Here is a 17,433-nt window from a genome sequence, read left to right on the forward strand (position 1 = left end):
ACACACAAAACACACACAGACACTACAACACACACATCCATAACCATACACACACATACACTCCAGTCTCCCTTCCTCCTCTTGGCACTTGAGAGAAAACACAAGAAGTCAGTGATACGGCAAACCAACTCTGTGTGTGTGTGTGTGTGTTTGTATGAGGGAGGGAGTCCACCAGTCAGTTCAGAGGGGTTAATCTCTCTCTCTCTCTCTCTCTCTCTCTCTCTCTCTCTCTCTCTCCCTCCCTCCCTCTGTTGCCTTTTGTTGCGGCCCCTCACTTTCTCAACACTTGGACAGAGGGAACTGATACTGTGCCTGTGTGTGTGAGTGTGTGTGTGTAGTTTCTCGATCTCTCTGGACTGAACTGTACGTGAACATGACTGACGGGACTTTCTAACACACTCCTCATGCTGAATGTTCACACTACAGACGGGTAAGACAGCGCTCTGATTCGGAGAAAGTTGTCTAATTTCACGTGACTGTGTTGCAGAGGGATGATTGTGTGTGTGTGTGTGTGTATGTGTGTGTGAAAATGCCACTTTGCGCATGTGTGTGTGAAAAGCTGTCTAGAATGCAACAGGTCATTTGTAAATGTGAGGTTTTTTTGTATGTGTTTGAGCTCAAATGTCATGTTTTTAGATGTTAGGGATATGTTAAGATGTTCTTTCCTCGGCTCCCTGTTCTTCTCCTTCTCCCCCCCCCCCTCTCTCTCTCTCTGCCCCGGCCCAAAGTTACTCAAGTTACCGGCTTCCTCCTGTTGTTATGAGCCCCGTGGTTTCTGTGCAGCACTCTGAGGGCGCTCCCACGCTCTCCCAAAGAGAAAGAAAGGAAGGAAAACAGGGATAACCATTTCAGAGCCACAAAAAAAGAGGGTGATGCATGATTGGGTTCGTCCAGTGTCTCCTTTTGGCATCTTTTGTCCCTTTAATTCTAAGCAACATGGTAAAATTGTCCAATTTTTGCATATCTTTTTGGCTACATTTTTTTTCTGTTGTTTTCTGGACAAAAGTTTTCTCCTTTCTTCAGTGGTGGTGGGTTGGCTGAGGTGGTGAGAAAATTGGAAACAGAGCCACCCACAGTGGAAGTGGGTCAGCCCGGCATTTAGTGGTGTGTTGGATTTGGGAATGGCAGGGATCGGGGTGGTGGGGGGGGGGCGTGTTGGTGTTGGTGCTGGGTGGGGGGGCAGATGAAATGTCAGAAGAAAACGTGAGAAAAAACAAAGTGTCAATTTGTTCATATTTTCTGCAGAGGGTCCCTGCAAAGAGGGAGCTGAGTTGTGCACACCAGGCGTTAAAAGAAAGAAGAGAGTGACGGAGAGTTAGAGCAGAGGAGAGGTAGAAGCCAGAGGCTGTTTATAAAGGGAGGGAGCGGCTTGTGTCCATCTGGGACAATCCCAAGTGCTGAAAGCTTCCCCACCCTGATCCCAAACAACTCTTTCCCCCCTCTCTCTCCCCCTGTCTTTCTCCCTCGTTCCTTCAAAATAAGGTGCAAATGCTACGTTTTGATTGCAGCCTGCAAAATGCATCCAACTTGTTGCATTTTTTTGCGCACACTGCATATTTTCCTGACAATCATTCTGTCTCTTTCCTCTTGTGTATTTGACTAGACTGTATCTGCAAGCAAGCTACATGCAGAATGCTCCGAACAACATGAAAAAGGAGTATTTTTCATCCATGTTTGCTCTCACCATACATATTTTTTGTTTTACATGCCTTGCAACCAGGGATGAACCTTTTAAATGTATTCCACTACAGATACTTGATACATACCCTAAAATGTTATTTGTAACATATTCCATAAGATTTCTCAAATCTAGTAAGGTATTCTGTATACTTTGGATTACTTTTGGAATACTTAAAAGTTGTCTTCCTGCACTTATTTGTCTGGATCCTTTATTTCTATCTTATCTGGGTCTTATGTGCCAAAAGCACACAAAAGTGTCCTCGCTGTACAACTTTTCTGGCATTGTTGTATGGCAGCTGCATTGCAATCACTTTTTAAAAAGTCTGTTAACAGAAAAAAAGCCCCGTATGAATTCTCAGCCCATTCTCATTCAGAAGTTGTCATATAGTGTTGCTTCGTCCATGATTTCTGCATTAAATACAGATGCCAACTCCCCATTACGTGGCATTTCAATGTGCCAGGTGACATCCGTTTGTGATGTGGCTGGATGGAACCTTCGCAATATTAAAATACACCGCTGGTCGGCCGGACTTTCATCCATGAAGTCGGTGTTTGCTTCCCGACTGAATATAGAGCCAAACCCTGATGTGTTTTCCTGAACCTAACCACTTGTACATTTGTAGATCCATCCATCCATGTGCTTTTGTTGATATCCTAGTGTGGTTGTGGATTACCTGAACATTAGCAGCAGATGCAGAAGGACACCTAGAGTCTAATATGTAGACAAAGAAGTTCACTGACAAAGCGGCAATATGTGACAACTTGGGATGACAACTAATTGTCGCTCTCTGTCCACAATGAATCTGTTAAAATTGCCCTTCTGCAACGTCATGCATATGAGCCACGTAAAGTGACCTATCAGCTGTGCACTTGACTGGTGACATTGACACTTGACATTGATAGCAGCTGCCAATTGATTTAGGTTTTTGCAGTTAGATGAGGAGGTTTTGTGTCGATAACTCCTCATTTAACTTCACAGAGCAGCTATTCCTCGTAAATTTAACAGGGTTTTTCCACAAAAGTTCAGCTTGAAAAAGCAGTGCTGTGCATCTCACGGTCATTTTGAACATTCCAAAAAATGCAAATCAAACTGATGCTCATTCGCGTCACATTCAGTTAGGACACAAAGAAGTAATCCTTTTTAAAGACAGCAACTGTATTCAAAATTCCACCAATAACTGTAACTTTAACCAAATAGTTTCCTTTTTTTTGCATTTCAAATATGTTCCTTAGTTGCTTATTTTTAGTTAGTCCATAGCCCTGCCTGCAACATAATGCAAGTGAAATCTGTCATTTTGTGTCATATCTACTATAAATAGTCCCAACCTACCTGCTTGTTTGATTTCCCACAATCCCCCTGACATGCAACCAAGTGTTGATGATGTTTTGGATCAGAAGATTTCATATTTTTCAGATGTCATGCACTTTCTGTTTTTTTGCCTGCAGGAGATATTTTACCTAAGTTCTCTTCCTCATCCTTTTTACATTTTTCTGCTAGGCAGCCCCCTCCCACCCGAAAAAACGAACTGGAGCACGCAGCCATATCTGCCTCCAGTCCTCTCCTTTTGTCTCGCCTACTTGTCCACCCTCCATCTCCTTCTCCTCTTCCTCTTCCCTCCCTGCCTGCCTTCCTCCCTCCGCTCCGCCTGTGTGTCCGGCGATAAGGGGACAGCGACGGTAGCACTTCCTCTTGCCACAGGAAGCAGGAAGTATTGATTTCCACCGCAGCCTCTCTGGGCAAACTCTGCGCTCTGTCCGCTGGGATCCTCACACACATACACACACACACACACTGAAATGCAAGCAGCAGCACACACTCCCAGACATGCATGTCGGCAGTGAAGTGAGGACACAGGAACGCATGGGCTGTGAGTGTCACCTGTCTGCACACAATGGCCACACTATCTTTACTTCCTGGTGGTTTCCATGGGAAAACACCTGGGATGCAGCCGGACTCTGTGTCTCTTTGACCTCGGGGTTGGCTCGTAGGTCAGAGGACGATTGGCTAATTATTCTCCTAATCACAGCAAATGTTTTGCTATCGCCCTATTTGGCCGCACAGGCCGCGGGCGGCGCTGTTGAGCTTAAAAAAACACAAACAGTCATTCATCAGCTAATGGATTCCAGTTATAGTGCTGGGTGGGAGGGCTGGGGGTGAGTGAGAGAAAGTGGAGGAAGACAAAGAATAGGAGGGTGAGAAACGCTAACTGATGGATTTTTTTCCTGTTTATAGTAATTAACCCTTTGAAACCTAGATCAACCAGACCAACATCTGTTTTCTTGTATTCAGATGCTTTTCACAAGCTATTTGACCATTTAAAACCAGAGCAAAGTGGTTTGATTTCTTTGGAAAACATGGGGGAAAAACAATGACCAACTTGGTAAAAAATGTCCAGAAAATTGTGAGAAATTAGTAAAATGTGACAAGAAAATTACTTTTTTTTTTTTTTTAAAGGAAAAACTTACTAGAAAACTAGGGGAAAAGTCATAAAAAACACATTTTATCCTCATTTTTCAAGGCAATTTTCTTGTTTGTTTTTGTTTTATCCTTTTTAAAAAAAATCAGGTGATTTTCTTGTATTTTGTTTGACAGGTTTTTTTTCTATTTTTTGTCTCATGTCTTGTTAAGTAGCCTGCTGCCTTCCCCCCATGTTTTTGAAGGAAATCATACCAGTTTGCTCAGGTTTCAAATGGTTAAGATGTTTAAATTATGTTGGTGGTTTCCTTGTGTGTCATTTTCAAGTTTGTACTGTCTGAGGAGTGACATCATCATCGCTGCTTTGAGAAACAATATGTTCCTGAGACGAGGCAAAGTATGGCAGAACACAGCAGTAGTACAGAGAAAATTACTCTTTATTCAAGAAATTGCTGGCAACAGATAACTTTGGGCCCATTGGCAGATTTTATTTCCACTTGTTCCAAGGTAGTATTAGGGGGGATCCTTTTTCAGCTCGTGACGCACATGAACTGCACCGTGATCAGAAAAACAAGTGAAAATTACAGCAGATGGAACATTGTTAAAAATAGAGGAATTTAGAGAATTGGTTTAAGAGTTAAAAGGAAGAAGAAGAAACAGGGGTTGCACGGAAAGTTACTAAAATGACATAGATCATCTAAAAAAAATCTACTTCTTTTCCAGCACTTTTCATGCCAGATTCTTCTACATTTCTGACATCTTTCTGCCATCTTTGAGCACCCCTTGCATGGTGATAAGAGGAGTAAATGACAAGAAAAAAGATCAAAGCTGGTAAAAGTTGTGGGTGCGGTCCTGTCTGCCCAGCTATATACACTTCACGTTAATAGCATATAGAGAGTTGTTATTTATATGAGAGTGTGATGTGATGATTTATACTTTCCAGATGGTCAATAAAATAGTTAGAATGAAAGAATAATTTACGACAGGGATGTGGATGTATCCTAAAAGTAGCTGCATGTTAATACTTTGCAGTAAAATTATAAACTGATATATAACTGTTTGGACATGCAGACACGGTACATATATATTGGTCTTGGTGTTGATGCACAAGTCAGCCATTTGCCAAAAAATGTTTTTTTCAGGTGCAACTTATCCGACTCATGAGTGACAAATGTTAGGGAGCAACAAAGGGCAAAGATGTCAGGGATTAACAATATACTTATTTTTGTTTTAACAATTTTGTTTTTAGGATGAGATAATTGCATCACTTTTAGTATGTTTGTTTTAATTTGTCCTCTTTAAAGGTCCAGTGTGTAGGATATAGTTGCATCAAGCAGTGAGATTGCAGATCTAAAACTTCTTGCATGTGTCAGGTGTCCAGGAAAACTACAGTGGCTGATGCATAAATGTGTACGTCCCTATTTAGAGCCAGTGTCAGATTTGTCCATTCAGGGCTTCTGTAGAAACGTGGTGGGCTCTGGATGAGGAGTCACCCCTTATGTAGATATTGACGAAACACAATAATTCTTGCTTTCAACTGATTCTAAACTACTTAAAACATTGTAATGAATGTAATATACTAAATTAAATCAAATACCACTATTTTAACATACCACTAAAACTAATAAATTATTTTCTGAATAAATCTGCCTTTTTTCCCTAGATGAATTAATTGTTTACTCTATATAGCATCAGAAAAATAGTAAAGTCACAAGTCACAGTTTCCCAGAGCCCAAGGTGATGTCATCAGGTTTCTTGTTCTGTCAAACTAAAAGTCCAAGCCCCCCAAATACTCAATTTATTATAAAGTTAAGACAAGGAAAGAAAGCAAATATTTGCATTTTAGAGGCTGGAAATATCAAATTTACTTCTTGAAACCTGGATCATATGAATTTTATTTTCTGCTAATTTTCAAATGATTACTTTTTACAAATTTCTTGCCAATTTCTTGCTCACTGCCTTCTTCCCATGTTTTTGAAAGATATTAAGCCAATTTGCTGAGGTTTCAAAGGGTTACACCACCAACTGATTATCAACATAGTTGGATTGAAAAGTTAAGAAAAGTAAAGATTTAAAGTTCTTGTCAAAAGAGCCGGACTTTATGATGCGTCCTTAAAGGTCCAGTGTGTAGGATTTAGGGACATCTATTGGCACAACTGTTGTACAATATTCATATCTATGTTCATCCATAATCTTCCATAAAGGCCGCTTTGTTTTTTCTTAAAGTAGCCCAGAATCTACAAACCAAACACTGGAACTAGATAGGACTGTTTGTGTTTTCACATTGGCCACAGAGTCACCTGAAACACGTGACAAAAAAGTTTCACCTTTGTCAATTTCACCGGCAGATGCCACTAAATCTTACACACCGGGCCTTTAAATTCACAGGGCTGCACATAGTGTAGGTTTTTGCTTAAAATTGTGATTGAGGGCAAATACTTAAGGAAAGAGGAAAGAATATAAAGGATATAGGGACAGAGAACAAGGCTGGCGCTAGTTAAAGGAGGCACAGACAAAGGAACAAAGAGGAAAAGGAAGTTTGGGAAATTAAAGTGACACCTGTAAGTATGACAGAGGAGTTAGGAAGGAGAGAAAGCACAAGGGGCCACAGCTAAATTGAGAGAATATGAAGAGATTTGGGCGATTAGAAAACGTCGGGAGATGTGAGCCTAAACTATGAGCGGGTCAGGGGTCAAGAGGGGTGAGGAGGTCAGAGTGGGCCCAGCAGCTCTACTTAGAACAGGATATCCTGCGAGGAAAACCCATCTGTCTCTCTCTCCCTCTCTCTCTCATTCCTTCTCTTAAATTCCCACAGAGGGCACAGTGGAGAGCAGAGGTGTAACCTTTCATTTAAAACACCAGAGAAAACAGTTCCCAACCGAGAAGCTTCACTTTCATCGATCATGGGTGACAGAGACTGATAGCAGATATGCTCGCCTGATGTGACATGAGTGTGTATGAGGGTTAACAGCTGTATGATGTTTTCATCTTGTGTCGCTGATGTTTGTTGCTGTTTTCATTGAGTCGCTTCAGAGGCTACAACAGCAAAGATCAAATTCCCTGCAGGGAAGATGAAGTTCATCTTACAACATCTTATCTTAGCCAGTCAGTGTGCAAAAATTATGAAAAATCCCTACTATTTCTTTAAATATACTCAGGTTCAATATATGCAAACTTAACCCCAGAAAAACACTGCCATCCAGTCATTGTATTAGAAACTGTATCCATATTGCGAGATATTAAAGCAACAGTGGGTAACTTTTATTGTTAAAAAAACCCAACTTTTTGTCATATTTGCTAAAAACTGTCAATACGTCCACTCAGTAGTACATAAAACAGATAATCTGTAAAAAAAAAATAATCGTGTTCTAATGGCAATTTCTACAAACTACCACAGCTGAAGGAAAACAACCAATCTGAGGCAAGGAATCTCCTACACAGCTGTCAATCATGTCAAACACTGCTTGTCAGCTACGTCCATCGAACTAGGTACCACTGATCAATTATGAATCAAGATTATGTTGCTGCATTGGCTATTTATCACATCAGAAGCAGATTTTAATGTATTGTTTGGCTGTAAAACAAGAGTTAGTGACCCAGCTACCATGATGGAAAGAGTTAAGCTGAAACAAAGCAATGCCCACTGGCCAGAGTAAAAGCTCTCATATTACAGCTCAACAGCGCATTGACACATTTTCCAAATTTGAGGAATTACTTGAGTTAGTCCAATGTTATTGTAGCTGAATGATCTGTTGCTCAAAACTATGAAATAAGAAAAGAGATCCTTCGCACACACTCAGTTGCCTTATTATAGCTCAGGTTGATATATTGCCAGAGACACAAGTCCACGCCAGCGTGCTTTGCTTATTTAACTGCAATTACATTTGTTTAAAAGTCTCCAACTTTTTCAGGATGACAGGTTACTAAAACTGTCCAGTAAACATGCTGCTTGTGAGTCCATGTGACTTTTGTTTACAAGCCCTGCTTCACTTGTAATTGGGGATCCTGAAGCTAAACAAACTGACAAGGTTGCCACCATGGTTTGGACCAAAGTGGAATATCTGTGGGTGTGACAGCTTCCTAAAAACAGGGGGAAAAAAGATGCAGGAGAGAGTAGCGTGGCCGGCAGTTATATTATTTTATCCATTATTTTGATAAAAATAAAGAAATATCAGCATCACTTAATCAATTTATACATTATTCTCTCGGAATGTCTGACTTCTCTCAACAACTTGATGTGTCAGACAAACAAATTTCAACCTACTAATGTTTCCCTCTTGTGCAAAGCTTTATGTTTCCCCCTGTGCAACAGTTATGCCAACATAGTCATTATTCTCTCCATACACTCAATCATGTACTCGGTCCGATATTCTCACATTCGAGTGTGCTCTTAAGTGGGTGATATTTTCCGTATAGGAACATTAATTTATTTTTTTTCCTACCAAACGAGTGATTTATATATATACAGAGAGACAGAGAGAGAGAGAGAGAGAGAGAGAGAGAGAGGGAGGGATTGAAAGCGAGAGATGGGGAACGAGAGTGTCGAGCTATTTTTGGCCCGTCTGGGTGTTTCCTACACACACACACACACACACACGCTCACGCTTCTCAGGCTTGTTGTTGTTCAGAATGGTGGGTGTTGAGAGGGTGAGTTTTGATTTGATTTGACTTTACGTTTTCAGGGTTCGTATATGTGAGTGTGTGTGTGTGTGTGTGTGTGTTTTTGTGATAGCCCTGGGATTTTCCTGCGGTTGCTATGGTTTCTTGCTGTGTTTTGAACAACTTGCCATAACTCCAAACATCCTTGGGGTGTAAAGGATCCTCACCCCATCATTATACACTCGGCTTGTGCTGTCGCCGGGGGTTGACCTCAGCTCACTTTCAATTTAACCAGATCAAACGTCCAAAAAGAGGCTGCAATTCATTCAGATACGGTCATCTTTATATTTAAGCCTCGAACTTGGTCTTTGCTGTGGTGTTTCTGCACTCCACTTCCCAGAGATCGCCTGTCTTTTAGTGGCATTACTTACTTTTTAGATTTTGCCTGCTGAGGGAGTTTGTTTAATAAGTTTAATACTTGCAGATTTGGATTGATTGGCATCTGTAATGTTACTCCTATTATTCTTCATGTCCCTGGGATTTTTTTTTTTACATTGCTTCTTTATTTCACCTCTCAACACTGGGGAGTGATGACTGCACACATGACTCTGTTGCTCTGTTGTGGAAAATGTCTGTCAGCGATCCATTGTGTTTCTGCGGACTGCACATGTCACTGGGGCTTTCGACGCGGCGAGTCAGACACTCGCTGTGCCTCTCTTTTCTCACACACTCACACCGGGGAAACATTTTAAATATGTGTGCAGTCTCTAAGGGAACGTATGAGTGTGTCTTGTTTGGGTTTCCAGTTATGTTTGTACTGTAATGTTACTGCGTGGGATAGATGTGTATGTTTTTGGCTGATTTGTTTATTAAGACATGTTATGGGTAGGAGTCACTTCATGAGTTTTATGAAATATGTAGGGTCAGAGCTTCATTTAAAGGTGCAAAAATGTATCAGTGGTATCTATGCAAATACTCTCTCTCTCTCACACACACACACACACACACACACACAAAAAAAAAAAACTGATGATACTGAGCCTGGAAATTTTGTTTTATGCCCCTGCACCAGCGAGGCATTATGTTTTCGGGTTGTCTGTCTGTCCGTCCCATTTTCATGAATTCAGTATCTCAAGAGCACAATTTTGTTCAAGTGTTTACCTGGATTTAGCGATGTACTGATTAGATTTTGGTGATCATAGGTCGAGATTATTGTGACCTCATCTGTATTTGAGGGATTTTTTGTTTTTCAAACTTGGTACAAACGTTCACTTGGACTCAACAATGAACTGATTACATTTTGATGGTCAGAGGTCACAGGTCAAAGTCGCTGTGACCTTGCATCCGTCTCATTCTCATGAATGCAATGTTTAAAGAGCACCATGAAAATTTTTTTTCAAATTTGGCTCACATGTTCACCTCAACCTGAAATTTAACTGATTGGATTTTGTGGTAAATGATGAACTGATTAAATTTTGGTGGCCATGTGTCAAAAGTCAGGGGTCACTGTGATCCTTATTTTCACGAATGCAATACCTCAAGAACGCCTTAAGGGAGTTTCTTTAAGTCTAATGCAAATTCTAGTTTTAACCAATATTTTCTAAAACATTTTATGGGGATTTTATATGGTGTATTTCAGTGTAATCCTATAATACATCTCTTCTGTTGGGAGGCATTATTTAGCACACAGTCATAGATTTCGGGGGAACACAGTGGACAGATTTCCTTCAATATTTAGAACATGTGCATTAGCAGAGGACTTTTATTTTGACAAATTAAACACATTTACACCATAAGTTTATGTCGAAAATGCACAAATTGCTGCATAGAAGTCCACCAGAATGCATAAAAATTAAATGTTTGACACTTAAAATTTTCTGGCTGCGGACCACTTAATCCCCAGTTTCATACCTGACCACCTTGTAGTCTAAACAAATAAAGTAACCTTTGCCCTTTCACACAGTTATGTACATTAAAAGGAAATCCACTGTAACACTAGCACAGTCAATTCTACTGTGAAATACTTGGTTAGCTTGTATCTGGTTTTGCTCCAAATCGCTCCACATTGCACAGCAAAACTAATTTGTGCTATTTAAATGATGTAGCGACAGTGAGGCTAGCAGTGGGATTAGCCATGTTATGATGCATGAAAACTCCTAAGACAAAATAACAGGAGGTTTTCCTGTTCTTAGAATTTTATTGAAATGCACATAATCACTTTAATCCACTCAATACATAGTTTGATTGTAGATTAAACACACCAACTTGTGTGAATTCCACTTTAAAAGTTAAAAGCTGAATCATGAATCAATTTGGCCGCTGTTTTGTGTAGTTATGCGGGTAGCCCAGCCAGAAGAAAATGTTTGCATTTGTTGCTCAAACCACGGATATGATCCATTAGTATGTTTGAAACATATCAAAGTGTTTCTAAAGTAATGTAGTATATGAGCTGACTTTTGTCAGTGGGAGGAGGAAGGGACGGTAGAAGGCGTAAAATCTTGGCGAGATGCTTGTCAAACTTTGAACCACTGTTAAAAAAGTCATTGCTGTGCTTTCAGCAGCCTTTTAGCCATCAAAGGTGGGTGGTTTTGGGTGACCTGCAGTTTGATTTTCCAGCAGAGATAGTGGTGAGAAAAGAGTTTGCTTTTTACAGAGATATCATGTCATTCCTGCAGGTATTGTACCCCCAAAACAGGCTTTTTTTTTTTTTTTTTAGCAAAACATGATCCTTTTCCTACCCATAAGCAATCAGGCTGTTTTTGCAAACTGGTTGTAGGTTTTCCTGCATAAAGTAATGCACCAGAATTTATACATATTCCATGTATTTTTAAACTCTGCAGTCATGTGGCCAGTGCGCCACTAGGAGTAAACAAGGAAGCAGTCCCGAGCAGTCCATTAAGGAGGAAGGGAGGATGGATCATGAAAAGTTCTGTCTTTTTGTGTGTTCCAATCTGTGAGAACTTTAAATGAATTTGAGTCATTTTAAGGTTATGTTGTCACCTTGTTTATTTTCCTAAACCTAACCATAGTAACTTTTATTGCCTGACCCTAGCCTCCATAACTGTACATTAATTATGTAAAAGTATGTTAAGGATGTAATGTCAGTCATGGGGAGCTTTTTGCATGATATCATACAATCTGTTTTGTGTGTATTTTTGCAGGATATCGTATGACCCGTTCTAAGAATACGCTGAATCAAGTATTACTTGTGCCTAAAGCAATGTTGTTGAAACCTAAAGATTAAATGTATCTGCTACATAATAACATACTAATGTTACATATCCTTGGTTTGCAGAAAAGTACAATGACAATTTTTGATTTTGACGATTTTTAACACTTGGGTTTTACGTAAAATCAATATTTCTATAGTGACATAGTTCAGATATCATGTTCCTATATGTTTAGTTATTGTGTTTTGGCTTATAGTACCCCAAAGACGTTTTTCTATAGGCCATCCCAGAAGCTAACACGCCTGGTTGTCTCGTCAAAAAGCCTTTGGGATTTTTTCACTGGATTTTGGATCATTGCAGAAAATAAGCTGTGTGTTAAACAAATGTTTATGATACTTACAATTTTGTTCAGCAAAATCATCTTCACATATGAAAACCACTTTCAAGATGTTTGAAGCCTAAATGCAATCGCCAGAAGTAAAAAGCTAATGTTAGACTTTAACAAACTACACTAAGGTCGCATTGCCGCCACTACGAGGCTGTAAAGCCGTGCTCAGTCTGATGGTATTTTGTAGTCTCATTTGGCGAATTGTTTGTGTCTTTTTTGAGACACGTAAAAGTTTCAGAGTTCCGAATGGGGTATTTACTGACATATTTTATGTTGCAGAACAAAACGTGAAAGTCTCTGCAGCTAGAGTTAACCACAGACCTTATTTCAGGCTTCAAAACAAAAACTATTTTACAAAACACACTGACTTTAAGATAAGGGAACTGGAGGTGCTAAAATACTTATTCATTTCTGGATTTTAGGACGTATTTCAAGAGTACTCTATTTTATGGCAGTTCTGTTGTGAGTTTATCTTCAGTGAGCTCTGTCTTTGAAGCGCAATGTGTAATTTTCTTCAATGGCAGGATTCTGCGTACTGCGTGCTCTAAATAACCCTGCAGCCTGAACGTTATCTTCCATGAAGAAGCAGGGTGACACACGATTTCAGCATGTACGTGCTGATGTGCAAAGTCTCTGTCTGTCTGTATCTCATGATTATCAACTGACCACCAAAAGATTGGGGCTTTTACTGAAAGAGCTGTCACACATGTGAAAAAGAGAGTATTTTCTCCAGAATATTGCAGGTGTGAAGTTTCTGGCAGTGAGATTACTGGCAGAGAGAGACTTTGAAAGGAAATCCAGCTGTGTTCAGAAAAATTTGAATGTAGTTCAACTCTGCAGCTGACCACACCCTGATACTCTCGCACACACATATGAATACAAGTATGTAAACACAAAAACACATTGCGTGCATGCATGAATATCCGCATGCCCCAAAATACGTTTTTCCTCCCAAATATTTTCCAGCCTTATTATTTTCACCCTCTTTGTTCTTGTGTTTACTCAGCCCACTAAAGATAATAAGTCTTTTCCTCAGTGTCTCATATTTCTCCCTGCCTTCATCTCCCCGTCTCCCCCTTTCTATCTGACTCTGGATTCCCCGCTTTACTCCCCCCTCCTCCTCCCTCCTCCTTCTTGGCTTTTCTTTCTTTCCCATCATCCTCCCCTGTTTCTCCCCCTCTCCTCCGTTCCTTCCTTTTTCTTCTCATGCAGCATTCCTCGCATTCCTGTTGGCTTCTTAAGGGGAAGGACCCCGCTGGCAGACCAAGGCCAAACATTATTACAGCGCTCTCAGCTTCTCTCTCTTTTTTTTCCTCTTATCCTATTTCTCCTATTCTTCCCCTTTCTCACTGATTCCACCTCTCCACTCACCTTCTCTTATCCGCTTTCAAACTTTCTTCTCCTCCTTCTCCTCAGTCACTTTTTCTAATCCCTTCCCTTGCTATCTCACTCTTTCCTCTGCAACCTCTACCCCGGCTAACTCGACTGTGTACACATCATGAACGTATGCTTGTACTTTAACTGTGTTAAAACAGCTTACAGAGGCCACTGTGTTTTATAATTAGTGGAAGTACGGGTCATACCCTTTCACTGTTACGTAAAACAGACTCGTTCGTGTTTATACAAGCGCATGTGCTGTGCTTTTTAACAACGACACACTGTCCGCACATGGGAGATAAAGATTCAGACATGCAACTGCTCACAAAAAAAACAGGCTCCGTGACACGCACACTCACAAAGACCAGCAATTTTCTTCATCAAATGCATTAAGTTGAATGCGTGTGTGTATGTATGCTTGTGTCTGCATCATAAATTAACTTAAATGTTCAAATTGAAGTTTTATTTGACAGTAAATTTTTTTCTAGATGCCCCAAATTGTTTTCTTGACTCCTCTTTTTATTGCATCACAACAGAGATACTGCCCTACTGGCCTTAAGGAGAATTGAAACAATAGACACAGAGTGGAAATTATTACCATAAATTGGCTGATCTGGTGGGATGTGCGGACACTGTATGTGTCATTGCTTGGCCAGAGAATCATTTGACCTTTTACTGTTGATATAATATTACCTGTTTTTGGTACTGTATTTTTTTCAGTAGCCTATTTTGAGTGATATAAACAGGTTTTCCTCTAAAACTTTTTTTTTTCTCCTTTTAATAAAAGCAGCCAGTTTTTAAATGTTAAAGATCCAATGTGTAGAATTTAGGGTGAGACATTATTCAAAAAGGAATATAACATAATACCTTTGTTTTCTTCGGTTTATAATCACCTGGAAATCAGATTTGTTGCGTTTCATTATCACTGAATGACCCTTTTATAGTTACATAAAGTCCTCATCTGCTGAAATCACCATGTTGCAGTGCCATGTTTCTGTAGTAGCCCAGAAGTGACAAATTAAACACCTTTCCTTGATGGGGCCGTTTGCATTTTCTTGTCGGCCACCATAGCTAGCAGCTCCTTTTTGACGAGAGTGTTGAAAATCACAGTTTTTCAAATGTAAAACTGTTTTTTTTCAATGTTTTTAGCCGTTTAAATCACTGCGTCCATTTACTTTTGAAAGGAGACCTCTGTGGATACTTCGGCTCTTGGTAAAAACCTTTTGAAAGTCTGAATCTTCAGTTATGAGAGAAAATAAAGCACACATATGCAGATATCAGGGTGTCTCCAGCGTGCCAAACACTGCTACAGAAACACTGATTTGTAATATCAGATGGATTTATTCAGTGTTTTTAATGGTTTAAATTGATGGGTAAGTTTGGTTGGAAAACGAGGAGATGATTTCTGCAGATAATATGGCTCCTTGTATAAACCTCCTAAACAATGAACTGCTAGATACCACTAAATCCCCTAAATCTTACACACTGGGCCTATAAACACACCTAGAGCTACAAAAAAATAATTTTTAATTTTTAAAAAATAATTAAGTTATTTAAATAAGGAGCTTTATGATGTGAGAATGAGATCAAAGATATTAAGAATTTTTCCTTTTTATTTTTGTGCAAGATCTCTCCTTATGTTAAGCGTTGTGTTGTAGCAGCCGGAGCACGTCTCTGCAGGTGGGAGCTAGGCAACTGAAGCGCACAGTTGACCACATCCTGCCCTATATAGTGCTGCCAAAAAGGCAACATACGTCAGACTGGCTGTTTTTAACTGTGACATTTCAGATTTGCATTTAGGTTTGACTTATTTGACTTCTGATTGTAACATTTTGGTCCTGATGCTGTGCTGTGGCTTGAAATGTTCAATACTGATGATTTTTCTGTGTAAAAGTGTTCAGTTAGCAGAGATTTCCTTTATAGTAGACAGCAAGGAGTCATGAAAAGTCAATAGCCTCACATATGGACTAATCCATACATAATGGAAAAATCTTATTTTGCAGTGACTTCATACAGTTTCATATGCATTGTTGAGGCTTTTAAAATCTTTTGAAAAGCAGTTTTTGGTTGAAAATCTTCCTAATCGAAGCATATATGCCCCAGCTCTGCAAAGGAAAGCTCTTTTTAGATAAAATAGATGTTGTTTGTGGAAACTGACCAGTGCTAGACCGTGTCTGTGTGTATACATATGTGTGTGTGTATTCCTCTCTCCCTGTGGGCGGTTGCCTGCTGCGCTGCTTTTCTGTCACCCTGTGGTTTTGTTATTTTCAGCTCGAAACCGGATGTGATTCAGACTGCATGGTAGATTGTGTAATTGAATGGACTAACCACATAGACACACACACACACGCACACACACACACACACACACACACACACAGAGATATAAGCATGCACACCACTTAATGTTGATGCACGTAGACACATGAAATCACAAACACACAGCAGAAAAGACACACACACACACACACACACACACACACACACACACATACACACACAGTTATATAGCTCTGTACACCCACACAGTGAGGGTTTCTGGGAACGGTGCTGGGTTCCCCCCGTTCACAGAGGCACCCGAGGGTGAGCGAGCGGACGATGGCGCACCACCAGCACAAGAGAGACGCACGCTTCTTGGTTTCAATATTGGTCTGAAACATCAGTAGCTGACCTGGCTGACGCCGAGATCGGAAAAAAGGATAAAAGCACACACACTTGCTCTGTGGAAACAAAAGGACGGTTGAAAGTGGGGAAAAACACTGAGAAGTGTTAGTGAAACTCATAGCAAATGTCAGTTTGCGCCTCAAATGATTTGAAAACTTCATTATGCAGATAAATACAGAAAAACAGGGAAGACACAGAGGTGGACAAAAAAAAAAGTACCTAAGCTCCTCTGTCATGTATACACAAATAGATTTTCCATAGGGACTTCTTTTTAAGACAGTAATTATGACTAACAGCTATAGCTGTTTATTTTCATTTTTTTATTTCTTCTAATTTTGAACTTTTTTTATTGTGAGATTAAAACCTGCATTCATGAGCGTTTGACTTTCATGTTGGAGGACATATGTTGATTTTGATGTTGTTGCAGACTGTATGATAAAACACAGAGAGCACTGAGGACTTCTATAATGCTGACCACACACAGTTTATGTGATGTGACGATGTAAGTGTGTACGTGACTCAGTGCGAGTGGCTGCTAACAGCAAGCGGCCTCTTGATTCTGGGAAGACTTTGGACAAGAAAAAATGATGTGATGATGGCCCTGCGTCATGTAAGCCACCACAACAACGTATGTACTCTTTTTTTTTTTAAACAATGTGACTGACAGGATGCTGTACTTCCTCTTGAATGGGCTCGGGGTGCCCTGAGCTATAGGTGGTCTGACAACTGCGAGTAAAGACTTGTAGTGTCAAACTGTAGAGAATTAACTGTCTCTTACTCCTTGTAAAAAAAGAATGGCTACAACAATGTTCAAAATTATGACCTCCAGTCTGCCATTATTATCAGGAGAAAAAAAGCATTCATATAACCAAAAAACAGAAGCTTTCAATCAGAGATTTGACGCTATCTCTACATGACCAACTGTCTATTATGACTCAACCTTGTGAAGGATTATGTCAGCACACAAAGGTGGTGAAGGCTGCCTTACCTTCACCACATTCCTGGTTTTACAGTAACAGTTAGCAAATCTTCTCAACCAGATTACCTCAGAGCTTCCTCCTCATCTGTTGTCTCAGTCGGTCTCTTCAAGACTCTTAATCAAATGTATTGTGTTTTAATGGCATGCATATATATATATA

The 17,433-nt window shown here is 40.0% G+C and overlaps 1 protein-coding gene across 2 annotated transcripts in view; it reads left to right on the plus strand.

The window, feature by feature from the left end:
• Positions 1-301: 301 nt before the first annotated feature.
• Positions 302-17,433, plus strand: part of hdac7a (histone deacetylase 7a) — an 88,519-nt gene continuing 71,387 nt past the window's right edge. The window contains exon 1 of one of the 2 annotated variants that reach the window (XM_042492530.1): positions 302-430. In XM_042492530.1, coding sequence (XP_042348464.1) covers positions 412-430 — 19 coding nt within the window. In that variant the 5' untranslated portion in view covers positions 302-411. Of the gene's footprint in view, positions 431-8,724; positions 8,744-17,433 lie in introns of those variants that run through there. The other variant, XM_042492531.1, reaches the window with a different exon arrangement.

This window comes from Plectropomus leopardus, chromosome 8, assembly GCF_008729295.1.
Source record: "Plectropomus leopardus isolate mb chromosome 8, YSFRI_Pleo_2.0, whole genome shotgun sequence".
Taxonomy (NCBI): domain Eukaryota; kingdom Metazoa; phylum Chordata; class Actinopteri; order Perciformes; family Serranidae; genus Plectropomus; species Plectropomus leopardus.